Source organism: Barbus barbus (assembly GCF_936440315.1).
Source record: "Barbus barbus genome assembly, chromosome: 24".
NCBI lineage: Eukaryota > Metazoa > Chordata > Actinopteri > Cypriniformes > Cyprinidae > Barbus > Barbus barbus.
Genome location: NC_136752.1, coordinates 6,415,995 through 6,431,461, shown reverse-complemented (window position 1 = coordinate 6,431,461; position 15,467 = coordinate 6,415,995). Strand labels below are relative to the sequence as shown.

General features: G+C 36.5%; 2 protein-coding genes across 3 annotated transcripts in view; one reads left to right on the top strand and one right to left on the bottom strand.

The window, feature by feature from the left end:
* The window catches only part of zdhhc14 (zDHHC palmitoyltransferase 14), a 24,033-nt gene extending 14,826 nt beyond the window's left edge, over positions 1–9,207 (bottom strand). The window contains exons 1-4 of one of the 2 annotated variants that reach the window (XM_079375720.1): positions 8,191–9,207; positions 4,791–4,951; positions 1,597–1,755; positions 1,360–1,497 (exon numbers count right to left, since the gene is read on the bottom strand). In XM_079375720.1, the coding sequence (XP_079231846.1) occupies positions 1,360–1,497; positions 1,597–1,755; positions 4,791–4,951; positions 8,191–8,444 (712 nt within the window). In that variant the 5' untranslated portion in view covers positions 8,445–9,207. The remainder of the gene's footprint in view (positions 1–1,359; positions 1,498–1,596; positions 1,756–4,790; positions 4,952–8,190) is intronic. The other variant, XM_079375719.1, reaches the window with a different exon arrangement.
* Positions 9,188–15,467, top strand: tmem242 (transmembrane protein 242). Its single transcript, XM_079375721.1, has 4 exons — positions 9,188–9,304; positions 10,623–10,723; positions 14,658–14,795; positions 14,906–15,467. The coding sequence occupies exons 1-4, from the start codon at positions 9,241–9,243 to the stop codon at positions 15,008–15,010; spliced, it is 408 nt and encodes a 135-aa protein (XP_079231847.1). The 5' UTR covers positions 9,188–9,240; the 3' UTR covers positions 15,011–15,467.

The following is a 15,467-nucleotide window of genomic DNA, read 5'->3' as shown; positions in this document are numbered from 1 at the left end:
GTTGGGAAGGTTACTTTGGAAATGTAATGGGTTACAGATTACAAGTTACCCTATCTAAAATGTAATAACTTACATAACTTTATTAAAGTAATGATTACTTTTCTAAATGTTTTCAACTGTTAATCATTTTAAACATGTAAAGCAGGCAGGGTTAACCTTACAGTAACACTCAACACTGATTATTGTCACTTTCGAAATCATGAATTAAAATGATAATAACTTCATTTTAAAGTACAGCCACCACAAAATCAGACTTTAGCACCTCTTTTTACTTTAAGATCATTCTAAAACAGGTTTAAAACCATACCAAGAAATAGTTTAGTAGCTATGATACTGTTTTTGAAATCAAATCTTTGCATAGTGACTAAAAATGTCTTGGAAAAAACAGTTAATCTTAAAAAATAAACCATATACATAAATCCAAATAGGAAATAAATCAGTTATCGAATAAGCATGTGTACTATACTGCTGAAATATTGGTGTCTCATATTTTAGAGCAGTCACTGCAATTTATGAAAGAAAGTAACGTTGTAATCGTTAACATTTTCATAACTGTAATTTAATTACACTTTTTTTTCTCAGTAGCTGTGACTGATTACAATTACATTTATTTTGTAATTAAATTATGTAATTTAGTTACTCCCCAACAACACTGAGTTGCCCAGCAATATATTAAAAGTTGGATATATATGCATCTATTTTTCCTGCATAAATACAGTATGCTCACATAAAAGCAATATATACCATCTCAGCTGCATGATTGTTTATATACTACGAAATATAAATTGCAATGATATAAACTCAATATAAAATCGCATACATATTATATCCAACGTAAAGCGTATACTACAACTGGCTAATTTTTTATTACATACTGTAATTATGTCCAACCTTATATGTAAACAGATAGTATGCCTGATATAGCTTGATTAATTGTCACAAAAATGCTAACTATTATTCTCAGCAAAATAATCTACTAAATGCGACTATAATGCATGAAGACATTGAGATATTATGAACACTAAAATCATGATTTTCTTTAAAGCTGCTTTGAAGCAATGTGTATGAAAAGCGCTATACAAATAAATTTGACTCGACTTGACCGACTGGTTGCATCAGCAATAAACTGTACATATACGCAAGACCAAGTGGTAATCCTCATATTATCTTTGTAATCAAAAGCCATTTCTATTACAATCCTAAAAACCCCAAGCTGGCAAATCCTGGTTTGGAAAAAGCAAAAACACCAAGTTGTTTTGCTGAACACTGTTAAATAAGACAAGGTACGATAAGATCTGTCATGTGTTTTGAGACTGAAGGGTGAAGTTATATAAGAAAGTAGGCGATCAGCACTCTTACTCAGTATTACGTGCGTGATGACGAAGGCGAAGATGAAGATGGTGAGGAAGGAGAGTGAGAGGATGAACAGGTAGAAGAAGCGATAGTTCCTCCTCCCCACGCAGTTGCCCACCCACGGGCAGTGATGATCAAATCTCTCTGGGGAGAAACGCACAGCCAGGAAAATCATATGTTAACTCTTCTTTACATGATGCTGACTATTATATAAATGTATTTGCAGTACACACAGACGCTTACCCACGCAGTTGTCACACAGGCTGCAGTGTGAGGCCCGCGGTGGTCGGAAGATCTTGCAGGTGAAGCAGTATTTTAGCTTGACTGCTTGACCGTTAATGACCACCTCTCTGGTTCGGGGTGGTGGTCTGTAGCCTGGACCGCTCGGGCCGTTGGTTGCATCTGTGAAACCAGAACAGACCGATTCAGACATGCAATTTAAAAACAGATGGAAGAGGAAATCACTTCTATGTTATGTCAGTTTAAAGATCTGTGTCACGCTGTTGTTTACTACAGAAAATAATTTAGACGTGCCCTTCAGTTTGTAAAAACATAATTGGTATTTACAGACAGTAAAGCACTTGCAATGGAAGAATACTGGGCAAGGCGTTTCAGAGGGTTTGAATGCTAGATGAGTTCTCTAAATCCCATTAATTCATGCAAATATGTGCAGCTTATGAGTGTGTGTATATAACTTGTATGTAAGGTTTTGTGCAGTGTAAAAAAAAAAATCCGTAAAATTTACGGTAAAAAATGGCAGCTGCTGTTGGCAGAATTTTACCATAAAAATGGTAATGTTAATATACCAACCTATTGAAGTTCTGAAATCTGTTTTGTACCTACACTGATAACCATCAAAATCAGGTGGTGATGAGAACATGACGAACCAAAGCTCACCACAAGCAACTTTTCAACAAGCTGAGGAGGCCAATACTAAAATATATAAGAGGTGCACAACACCATTCACACAAACACTAAACACCATCATGGTGACAACTCATGAAACTGAATTTAACAACATTAGATGGAACAACCCTAATAAACATAACTGATACGAAAAACTAATAAGAAACAAGAAAAAGCATCAAATTTGAAATGCAACAAAGGGAATTCTGGGAACATTTTTCCCTGTAAATTATACCTTTTTTTTTTTTTTACTTCCAAAAACGGTATTTTACTGTAAAATTGTCAGAAATTACAGTTTTTCACTGTATTTAGTAGGGGAACTTACCGTTAACCATTTAACAGGTTTTTATTGTAGCATTTTCCCAGTTTTTTACTGTTAAAATCATGGTCATTTTTTACAGTGTGGCTGTACTTTCAAAACAACAATTTTTTTTTTTTAATTCATCTATTGATCATTTCATCTTGGCCTATAGACATCCATTATACACGCATTACTGTACATTATTGTTTTTACTAAATAAAGCATGCATTGGTAGCATGTCACAGATACTGAACCTGAAAAATTTGCATGCCTATTATTAAAATTTTGGCTGTTTATTAATACTTATAAAGCACATATTCTGCATGAGCATATTCTACATCCCTAATCCTACCCAACACCTAAACTTAACAACTGCCTTTTAATTATTAATAAGCAGCAAATTAGGAGTTTGAGGCAAAAGTTGTAGTTAATGGTTTGTTAATGAAAATAACTGGACCTTAAAATAAAGTGTGACCAAAAATCCTGACTTGAACTTTATTCCAAATAAAAAAAATTACCATATTACACACAAAAATAAATAAAACATGTTCACTATTAATGTATTACAAAACTATCAAAAGTAAGTTTTATAAAGCCAAATGATAGCTTTGTGTTAAAAAATGACTGAAATTGAAAGTTATTCACCGAAAATCATTCTCTGAACTGCAGCTTTATTCAGAAAGTGTTGATTAACTTGATCAAAAGTGACAGAAAAGTCTTTTGCATCTTTACAAAAAAATATATATACATTTCAAATAGATCCTGAATTTTTTTTTCAGTTTTCACAAAAATATTAAGCAGCACAACTGCTTTCACCATTGATGATAATAAGAGATGTAATAATAATAATAAGAAATCACCAAATCAGCATATTAGAATCATTACTAAACACTGAAGGCTAGAGTAACGACTGATGGAAATTCAGCTTTGCCACTACAGGAATAAATATCATTTTAAAATATATTAAAATAGAAAAGAGTTATTTAACATTGTAACAATATTTTACTGTACTTCTAATCAAATAGATGCAGCCTTGGTGAGCATGAGAGACTTCTTTCAAAATATAAAACTAAATCTTTTAAACAGCAGTAAATGCACTATTGATGGCAATGATGTTTGGTCACAAGATACACAAGAACCGATGGAATTTGGCCTCAGTGGTGTCCCTTTCTTCTGTCAGGTCAGGAGGAAGATGAACTTAAATTTCAGTCTGTGCACAAAGCCATATGACTTTAGAAGACTTGGATAACCGTGCACAAGTCATATAAGGACGAATTTTATGGTTCTTTTATTACCATACTGGAGATTTACAGACATTCTTCAAAACTTCCCTTTTGTGTTCCACAGAACAAATTCACAATGGGCTTTAAGGCTGAAAGTAAGGCTAAATTATGACAGAATTTTCATTTTGAGTAAACTATTGTTTTAATGGGTTCACATCTTATGTGAGCCTCAACACGCTATGCATCTTCTAAGCAGCACACAGCTCCGCTGGGCCTCACAGCAGTGTTTACTTGCTACTACATTATTCATACGAACAGCAGGGACACATAACTTCAAATCCCGAGCTGGCAAACCTGAGCTAAAGTGCACTTCCTGGCTCAGGACCAGTCATTTCAATTTCTCACCAATGGAGTACGCTAAATTCAGTCTCAATGAGAGACCAGCAAACTCATTATAGCAGTGACTCCATTCAATTATAAGCAGCAAATTCATATGCGAGCGAATTAAATCAACCAGCGCGCTGTGGAAAATGTCCACTAATTTGTAGTGTTATGGCATAAAATGGCTTGCCCTGCAGCGATTTCACAGATAAATTCTGAATGTAGTAAGAAATTGCCGTTTAATCTTCGGGTGGGTTCCTTGCTGGCCCTTTAATAATACCCAAACCAAGCTATGAACAACCATTAACTCATGACTGATTAAACTATCAGACTGAATAACATGAACAAATACTCTGAGAGACCGTGAATCTTTGCTAGGGATGAATATTTCAGCAGATTTTATATTACTCTGGGCTGACAGCAAACCTGAGAGAGAGCATGCATTATTCATGTCAAACGAGAGGAGAGCATAACATCAAATGTTCTCTGTCTGCTTTTACTCTGAGAATACTCTGTCGCGCACTCCACAGACCTGCAACCGGAGGCTGCATATTCAGCTCAATGTGAAGAGAGCAGAATGAGGAAAGACAGACAGGAAGAGCGATCATCTTGGCATTTCCTCCCACCTATCTGCCTCTCAGTGTCGGCTGCTTCCTCTGGTGTGGCCCTGGGCAGGACGCCCGGGTCGCTGAAGCTCGCCCGGAGCAGCATTCCCATCACGAAGACGAACAGCACTCCTCCGATGGCCGGAATGGCAGGGGTCAGGTTTGATGCCAGGAATGGGCAGCTGGAAAAGAGGGAGTATATATACACATGTATGAGATACAATGAGACTCATGGTTGCAAAAATATGATCTTATTTGTCTTACAGAATGTTTTCTGAAAATTCACCCAAAAATTTCAAACAGAAATTGTGAATTATTCATTTACAAGGCTGTTGGTAGATTCTGGATCGGATACAAAAGAAATCCAATGCTACTTTAAAATCAGCTGAGCAAACACAGTTATTGGCCAATACTGATCATGTAAAAATGGCCAAATATGAGCTGATTTATTACTCTGGCCAATATATCAGGTTAGCATTAATTAAAATCTTATTCTATTAAGCAAATGCATTCTTCAGTTAGAACTTAAGTCTTGAATGTGTATAGTTAGGCTATTTTAATAGTTGTGCTGAGTGCTGTGGACAAGAACATCTGTCACTCACGCTTTATTTTTTACGGTGTAATTACTAAAATAAGTACCGATTCAGAAATTATCTGGGGCTTGAAACCACCAAAATGAATAAAATACCCCCCCAAATGCAAGATAAAGTCATTAATTAACCACATGTACTTACTATAGGCTTAAGGTTATGGTTAGTTACTTGCAATTATGCATAATTTACTGTTATTACTATACATGTCACTTATAATAAACTGTTACCCATTTGTTATATAATAAATGATAATAGACAATACATTTATGCATTCAGCAGACACTTTTATCCAAAGTGACAGTCAGCTTGGTATCAAACACAGGAGTGATAAAATAACAGAGTGCAGTGAATAAGATACATGATAATAATCTAAATAATCTAATGCATTTTGGGGGGATTTGGGATAAAAATATAAAAAATTAAGTGTTTTGTACACTTAGAAGTTAATGAAATGTACCACCATCTGTTTCGAAGCATAAGCAAATGGTCTGTGGTACAAGACCCAAAATCTGCCTGCCATAATATCTAATGGTATTCAGACTCCAAGACATAAACATTTTAAAATGGTATGCACTGCAATCTGATGGCTGCTAAATTGGCTAAGCACAACTAGGCAGAGCAATTGAATTAGCCAAAATGGTCAGATGCTATCGACTATAGCATGTTAAAACAGCAATTTTTAGAAGTCTATATTGTCTACCACTGCTTCTAATGTCATTGTCAGCTTTACAGCTCTAAAGATTCCTTGTGAAGTGGTCTCCAAGGAACAGTTTTGAGGTTGTTATGACAGACTGAAAGGTTACAGGGTCGCTGCATCCTGACACACAAGGACTTTCAACATGGCAAGAGTTGCAGTCTATTATCAAGTCACATTTTACAAACGGAGATTGAGGTTTAAAAGTCTAAAGTCTAGAACAGTGCTGCTGAATTTAGAGATGTCAAGAAACTCAAAACTGATTTGTCTATCCCATTCCACATTGTTTGTTCTATGTATTTTTATCTGCTTGTTTATCAAGAGACAAATGTTCAGAGGATTACATAATATTATTTATCTTTAAAGGAACGTTCAGGTTCAATACGGACAATGGGCAGCATTTGTGATATCGATTACCACTTCTATTACTATTGACAATGGAACAAACCATTACACTGGGATAAAGAAAACAACGACTAACACATTATGCATTAAAGTTTGGAATTGGTACTTTTTTTATCTATTGAAAAAGTCTCTTATGCTTATCAAGGCTGCATTTGTTTGATCAAAAAGAATATTATTACAATTTTAAATAACCATTTTATATTTCAATAAATTTTAAAATGTAATTTATTCCTGTGATGCAAAGCTGAATTACTCCAGTCTTCAGTGTCACATGCTCAAAAAACATATCTTATCAAATTTTTGATCAAGCTGAATAAAAGTATAAAAATCATTTTTACTAATTCACATATAAGGCTTGATCAAATCACTTACTTGTATAACTACTAATTATTACTTGTATCGAAAGTTATACAAGTTATGTTCAACTTCATGTCCAAGCTGGTCAATGTTAAGCTGGTAAACATGATAATATTATGATGCATTTTATGTGCAGGGATACCAGAAAGAGACGCGATATAACTATCTGCAAAGTACAGTTTAAACTCTGCATACTGCTTTCATTTCAGTAAGTCTTATTGCTTGAGACACAAGCTGAATGCATTCAATCGAGCCATCATGTTCTGCTGAACTGCGCAACAAACCAACTGCCTTTCACCAGCGCGGCTAATGTGTTTCCGTCTGTGGGTTCGGCTGTATGCGTTTAATGGATCACGAAACCTCTGTAATGATGACTTTATAATCGTTTCAAAAAGCATGACAAGATTAACCCAAGAGCAAAGAAAAATACAACTGTGGGCTGGGTCCTCGTGTTGTTTCCAAGGAGACACAGGCTGTTCCAAAAGAACACAAAGATTGGGAAAGGGAACCCGTTGCCATGGAAACAGGGCCGCACCACGACTATGTTTTGGAAGTTGTGGTATGGAATGTATGGGGCTCGGTGATGGGGGATGGGACACTGGAAAATCTCCGCTCCACACGTCCCCTTCTCCAAAGCAGGAGCACACTGAGAGATTCTCGAACAACCAGTGGAGGTTTCCGGGCAAGCATGCTTCGAGTAATGCAGAGCATTGCGTGTTTAACTGTACACTCCACTGGAGTGCACTCCAGAAGCCCAGACCACATTCAGTTGCTCAAATGCCCAGGTATAAATGAAGCACAGAACAACTCTTCATCAAGAGTAATCAAGAAGAGGAACCTACACAGAACTTTCAGAGCTAGTTATGGTCTCACAGATACAAAATCTGCATCTTTCTCAGCTTGTGTTTGCATATTTACACCATTAATGTCTAGTGCTTTCATGAATGTGGGATAGAAGTCATACAATTTTGAAAGCACTACCCATTTTCTGAGGTTATCATCAGTAATGATGACTTCAAACACAGAACAGTGTGCAGTGATGGTATCAGTTCGGCATTGAATGATTTCTGTACTCATTCCATGGTATTGCTCTGAGAATACTAGGTATTCACTCCTAAAAATAAAGCTTCTCAGTCACAGCAATGCCATTAAATAATTATTTTGGGTTCCCCAAGGAACCATTTCTTGTTAGTGTGAAGAACTTTTAATACAGAACCTTTTGTGCAATGCAAAGGTTCCATGGGCGCTCAATGTTCTCCATTATCCCATCAATGCCAGTTATTTTTAAGAGTGTATATAGCCTAAACACGTGTTTGGTAATGTCTGGAGTAGATAGAAGACACTGAGTTCTCCAGTGGGTCAATGTACTTACTCAAAGGCAAAGAAGAGGCCACTGGTCACCAAAATGAGGACCGTGGTAAGATAGAAGACCCCAGTCTGCTTTGCCATCATGATCCGGCCGTTGCAGTAAAACTTATTTCGGCCAGGAAAAACCTGCCATTTCCTTTTGATCTTCTTCTTCTTGGTGTGTGGGGTGTCCATGGGTGAGGAGTTATGTGTGCAGATCTGATTATACTGGCACTCTCGGATGGGCTCCTCTACCCCAAGATGCATGTTGCCTGTCATCTACCCACCAGCAATAAAACTAAACTTTAAAGCAACACAAGTGAATCAGAAATCAAACGTCCTCACGAGCCAGCTGGATCTTGAAGAAACATCTCTGATCTGACGGAGGAAGCATTGCACAAACCAGTCAAAGAAAAGCGTGCAACCGTTTTCTTATCTCCATGTTTTATGGAAATCTTCAAGCGCTAATATGTGTGCATCCGAGATGTTTGTTTGGAGAACTCCTTCATTGCAGATGTCTATCCTCATGTGGACCTCATGCCCAGAAATGTGGCTTTGTCTGCTGGCGTCTTAAAGCTTGTAACTCCGTTAATGCGGTTCAGAAGAGCTCCGATGAAACCAAATCCACTCAAAACCTTTGGATATAACGTTAAAAACGTCCTTCCGATGTCCTCGTGATCCGTTCACTGTCCTGACGCTGCATGCACTATATTACAACCGCAAACAAACAGAGGAGGGCGTTTAATCATCTGTATGGATGCTGATAAAGGAGAGAGAGAGAGGGAGGATCGCACGATGACCCTATAAACAGCGGCGCCGTCTCAAATCACAGCCAGCTGTCTGTGTAGGGTGTGCTCAAGCGAGCTGCCAATACAGACAACATTTCTGGGCATAAGAAAATACTGTTTGTATTAATATTGTCATGATGCACTTTAAGAGTAAGAATATAACCGCAGGCAGGCTTATAATGCCATTTATTCCCAGTGAGATCATTTCTACTGTTGCTCGCTGTGTTATGAAAGGTTCCGCCTGACGTGTTTCCGCCGGAAGTCTGACACAGTCGGACCTGTTCAGGATGTCAGTGGAGCAGAGCGCGACGGTCAATGACACCGAAGACGATAAATCCCTCTTGATAAAAGGTTTGATGCATTTGAATAACATATTCGGCTATTGGTGTTTATTAATTATCCCTCATATTCTGATTAATCATACATTAAAGCAGAAACTTAGACCTAAATGTTAAATGGCATATGTAACCACAAAACCAGTCATAAGGGTCAATTTTTTAAAATTGAGATTTATACATCAGCTGAAAGCTGAATATATAATTTTTTTTGGTTTGTTAGGATCGGACTATATTTGGCTGAGATACATCTGGAATCTGAGGGTGCAAAAAAATCAGTATATTGAGAAAATCACCTTTAAAGTTGTTCAAATTAAGCTCTTAGCAATGCATATTACTAATCAAAAATGAAGTTTTGATATATTTACGGGTGTAAATTCACTAAATCTCTTCATGGAACATGATCTTTACTTAATATCCTAATGATTTTTGGCATAAAAGAAAAATGGATAATTTTGACCCATACAGTGTATTTTTGGCTATTGCTACCCCAGTGACTTCAGAGTGCTCCAGGGTCACATATGATGTATGAAGAGGGTTAAGTCGATAATAGTGACGTAGGATTCGTGAACAAGTCGAATCTCTTTAGTCTGTTACGAACAGATATGCAAAAGTTACAAATTACACATTTACTGGAAATAAGCTTGAGCTCCGATAACAATTTAGACTTTTTCAATAAAAAAAAAAAAAAAAAATTTTTTTTTTTGGTAGTGTAGTTTGTGTAGTAAGAATTTATATATATATATATATATATATATATATATATATATAACAATTTGCATTTAGGTTTTGCATTCATGAGGGCATTTTTATCCATTTAAAAATGGTGTATTATCAGCATCCATTGAATTTATTCTTACAATATTGTATTGTTTCTATTGTGTCAAATTCTAATAAATTCTAGGTGAGATTTTCAGTGCCTTTTTTGTGCAAATGTTTAGCTAATTTCTGACAATGGTAACATTTACTCTCTCATCTGGAATTACTTTTTTATTTTTGTTTTAAATCAATGATAGATCACTGAAGCATCCCATCGATTAACATCCTCAAACCTCTTTATGCAGTACACTACATCAGTTTCTATGGTCCTCTGCTGTTTGTCATGGTGCTGTTACTTCATGCGGTCTGTAGAAGATGAATGCATGAGTCTGGCTCTGGACCTGCACTCCCAGCCAACAAACCCAAAATGTGCTGCAGTCAGTGTTAGTTAATGATGCCTGTACTGTGGTGTATATATTATAGTCCAGACAGTGTTGTCACGTTATCGACGTCATGTTCATAACTATGAATGTTCCATTAAAATGTTCACCTGTTGTCTGTTGTCTCTTATTCAGGAGGTGCTTTCCTCACTACTGTAGCCACAGCGGGTATGATTGCAGGGTTCGGTTCCACCCTTGCCATGGCTAAGAAGAAGAGTCCTGAGTGGTTCAATAAGGTATCGCAATTTTCTGCAATACATAACTGACATTTAGTACTAACATGCATCAACTATATATTGAAAATCAATAGTCTTCTTTTGGGGTTTCGTGAAAATAAGGATTTAACGCCATATGAAAGTGAAGAAATTACAACAGCTCTTGTAAAATAATTTTGGTATCACTTTACTTAAAGTCTTTATGTATAATGCAAGGGTTACTAAATGGTGCAATGCATTAAGGTGCATTACAAGGCATAATTCATGCATTAAAACTACTTTTATAATGCATTGTACAGTGCCCTCCATAAGTATTGGAACATTAAAGACAAAATTGCTCTGTTGGCTGTGGAGTCGAGACATTTACAAATATGATTAAAATATGAATATGAGACAAAACTACAGAATGTCACATTTTATTATTGAGTGATTCAACACACACATGTTTTACCAGCTAAGAAGTTCAGCACTTTTAGAGTTTCATCCCACTCATTGATGTGATCATAAGTATTGGAGCAGTTGCCTCACAGGTCTTTCTAAGTGATCAGCTGTGTCCTGTTGCATTAATTCTTCAGATATTAAAAGCAGGGAATGTGTCGTATCAGTTATATACATTACTTCTGTATTCTGAATCTTGCATTCGATGATGACACACACAAACCAGGATGAAGATGAGAGAGCTGACTTTGAAAGAAAAGCAAGCAATTTGGATGCTAAAAGAAAAGAGGAAGTCAGTTAGAGCTATAGCAAAAACAAAGGGCATGGAGAAATCAAGAGTTTGGAAACCACCAGCAACCAACAACGACCTGATCGGCTGAGAAAACAACAGTAGTTGATGACAGACAAATCATAAAAGCTGTGAAAATGAATCCTAAAAGACGTGTCTGTAAAATCACCAACAACTTCCAGAAAGCTGGGGTGATGCTCTGACAGTCTACTGTCCTCAGGAGACTTTGACAGAATTACAGATGCTACACAGCAAGATGCAAACCTCTGACCAGCACCAAAAATAGAAAGGCAAGATTAGAGTTTGCAAAAAAGCACAAAGGTGAGCCAGAAGAGTTTTGGAACTGTGTTTATGGACCGATGAGACAAAGATGAACCTTTATCTAAGTGATGGGAAAGGAAAAATGTGGAGAAAAAAAAGGGAACTGCAATGATCCTAAGCATACAGCCTCATCTGTAAAGCATGGTGGAGGTGGTGTCATGGCATGTGCATGCATGGCTGCCTCTGGAACAGGCCCTCTCAACTTTACTGATGACTTAATGTATGATGACAGTAGCAGAATTAATTTGGAAGGGTACTAAACCATCTTGCCTACCAATATTCAAGAAAATGCCACCAGATTCATTGGGAAGTGCTTCATATTGCATCAGGACAATGACCCAAAACACCCTGCCAGTTCAGTCAAGGAATTTATAAGAGCAAAGAAATGGAAAGTCTTAGACTGCCCAAGTCAATCTCCAGATTTAAATCTGATTGAACATGAATTTCACCAGCTGAAGAGGAGAGTAAAGACAGAAACTCCCCAAAACAAGCAGCAATTGGAATTGGCTGCATTAAAGGCTTGGAAAAAGTATTTCAAAGGATGAGAGCAAGAGTCTGGTGATGTCTATGGGTCAGAGACTCACTGCTGTGATTGTGTGCAAGGGATCTGCAACTAAATAATAGCTTCTAATCTTTTATATCTGCCTTATGTTTAACTGTCCCAATACTTATGTTCACATCAATGAGTGGGATAAACTCTAAAAGTGCTGTTCTTTTTATTTGGTAAAACATGTAAGTGTTGAAACAGCTAATAATAAAATGTGACATTCTGTAGTTTTGTCTCATATTCATCTTTTAATCATATTTGTAAATGTCTTGACTCCACAGCCAACAGAGCAATTTTGTCTTTACTGTTCCAATACTTATGGAGGGCACTGTATATAAAGGCTTTAAGTAAAGTGATACCATAATTTTTTTATATTATTACTTTTTTAATCATCAAAATTAATATTCAACTCAAGTGTTCAAAAAAAAGTGACCCTGACACAGTGTGCTATTATTATCATTATTTTGGGAATATGAAATCCTATTATAATCATCACCATCATCATCAGCTATAATATTCAGCTCGACTATGACTCACAATTAAGCAGAATAAAAAATAAACTTTTTTTTTTTGTCAACTTCACATTGTTCTAAAAATCCAAGTGAAAATTGACCATCATGAAGTGGCATTTAAATGTAAGAAAAATTATGAACAATAATATTAAATAATGCTACAAAAAAATGAAAAGTGACCCTGCCTCAATTAAATGGAGCAAAAAAAATCACTTTCGATTGCAGTGTGAATGCAAAGAAAACGGATCTGAAGCATAGTTCAGAATGTGAGCAAATGTTTTTTTTCCAAGTCCCATGTAGAGTTATATTAGTCCTAGTCCTAAAATATTAAGAAAATGTGACATCATAGTGCTCCTCTGCTTACAGAAATCTTTTTCTTCTTTCTCAGAAGCTGTTTTTTGCTCTTGGTATTCATCTAATCAGTAGAGCATGGCAGGCTGATGTCTGATAACTTCACAGAATTACGCTGCGTAAATGCTGACACGGATTCCCTTTTATGACTTGTTTTGAGCATAAACTCAGAAATGAACAGAGGCCTTTTTATGTCTGTTTTTTTGCATTCCTATTTTTAGACCACTATCTCACATCAGTAAACACATGTCTTGACAAAAAGGCTTTTTTTTCTTGCTAAATCCATTATGAGGTCAGCGACGCGACGGATCATATGTCTTGCCTGGTTCTATTAATGACCAATCACTTGACTAGACCTGTGATGTCCTCTCAGGGCAGTGTCAGCTTGTCCTCTGGAGTTTGTGATACGGACATGAATGAACTCTCAAAATGTGTAGCTTGTTGAGGATATGTGCGATATTGATTTTTTTCCCCTAAGTGATTAGATTGAGGCAGAAAGAAATCTCCCATAAGCTAACACTGATGGTGGGACTCAAGTCATATATAGAGACCACCACCACAATGATATGATGCTGCTCTGCCCACTCTCAGTATCTGTATCATATCTCTGCCTCTCTGTCTCCTTCCTTCATCAATGTAAGCTTACAAGAGCTTTTCTGTCTGCCTAAGCACTTAGGAATCAAAATGTATAAATAAATAATTTCATTAAAATGATTATATTGGTTATAATGATTTTATCAGTATCTTTAGTTGTCACTTTTATAATTGTTAAACATGTTTCTAGATGGCTGCAAAATGCTAAGCTCTAATAACAGCAAATCTAATATGTAGAGCACTAAATGACATTAAATCAGTTAATGTCATTAGCAGTGGCTGCATCTGTTGGAGACTTGCGTAAACAAACTACTTGGTTGTTAAAGTAAACATGAAATCAGAATAGTCCCTATTTATTTATATATGATACTTGTGAAACTTGAAAGTGTCAGATTTTTATTTAACCTTTTATATTTTGGAGAATATTAAGTGTGGTTGCAGATGTGTTCGATGCTTTTTACTCCTGAAATCTGAGAAAAAAAGGGGTTTTGTGAAGCTCAATCCATAAAGTCAAGATTGAATTCACTTTTTAATGCTGGTTTGGTTGTGAAAATTTAAACCGTGTCCGTTATTGCAAAACAAACAAACATATATTTAAGTATTTATGCTCTGTTTCCAAAACAATGTCTTCTTCCTCTGAAATGACTTCCTATTCGAATGTCGTTATGAATCAATTAATTCTCAATTTCCATGATCTAAATGAATTAGTCTGACAGATCAAATCAGTGTCCTCCTTATGTTTTCCTGTTTCACTTTATAATGCATCAGACTACAGAAGTAAAATGGGTTCTGTATGGTGTTTCACTGGACCCAGAGTAGTATTTACTGATATAATATACACTAATAGCTTATAAGCATAATGAAATATGTAAATGACCCTCATGTTTCTCTTCATGTGTTCAGGGTGTGATAGGAACTGCTGCGGTGCCAGAAAGCGGTGCATCGTTAGCATTGCGGGCGTTGGGATGGGGTTCACTTTACGCCTGGTGTGGAGTTGGTCTCCTGAGCTTCACCGTTTGGAAGGCCCTGGGTGTCCACAGTGTATGTATCTGCTTAAACTGATGCTTTTAAATGCCATGTGCCCACTTTCATCTATTTCTCACTATAATCTGCAACTACTGTTTGATATATATGTCATTTCTCTATGGCAGCTGAAGGAATTTCGTCAGAAGATGCAGTCCATTTTCCCCGCCATCCCCAAAAATGAAGAGAATTCTGCTCCATTTGACTGGAACTCCATCTTCGAGTCAAAATGAGAAGAATTTACAATCTATTACCAAAAACAGACAGCCTTGGCTGACTTTTCTGGGAAGAATGTTGTTCAGATAGTCAGCTTGGTCAAGTGTGAGCCAAAATCAGCCATTTTAGATCCGGCAACAAGTATCGAGTTTGTGGTCACAGCACTGGAGAATGCCTCAATGAAGGCCAGAAAGACTCAACTTGGTTGTCTGCCTTAATTTCTTGTGCTACACTGGAATTTACAAGGCCTGAGCCAAGAGACTTGCACCTGCAAGTGTGGGAGTATTATGTTTGTACACACTGTACTTTTTTTTTTTGGTAACTATACATTTTGTACATTTGTGTGGGCCTAGTAATAATATCACTGCCCTTTGGCAGGTGGTGTTTATATATTAAATATCAAACTAAAGCAGTTATTGTGTTAAATTGCCATCATGTGATGACAAGGTCTAATAAAAGCATCTTGTAATACTC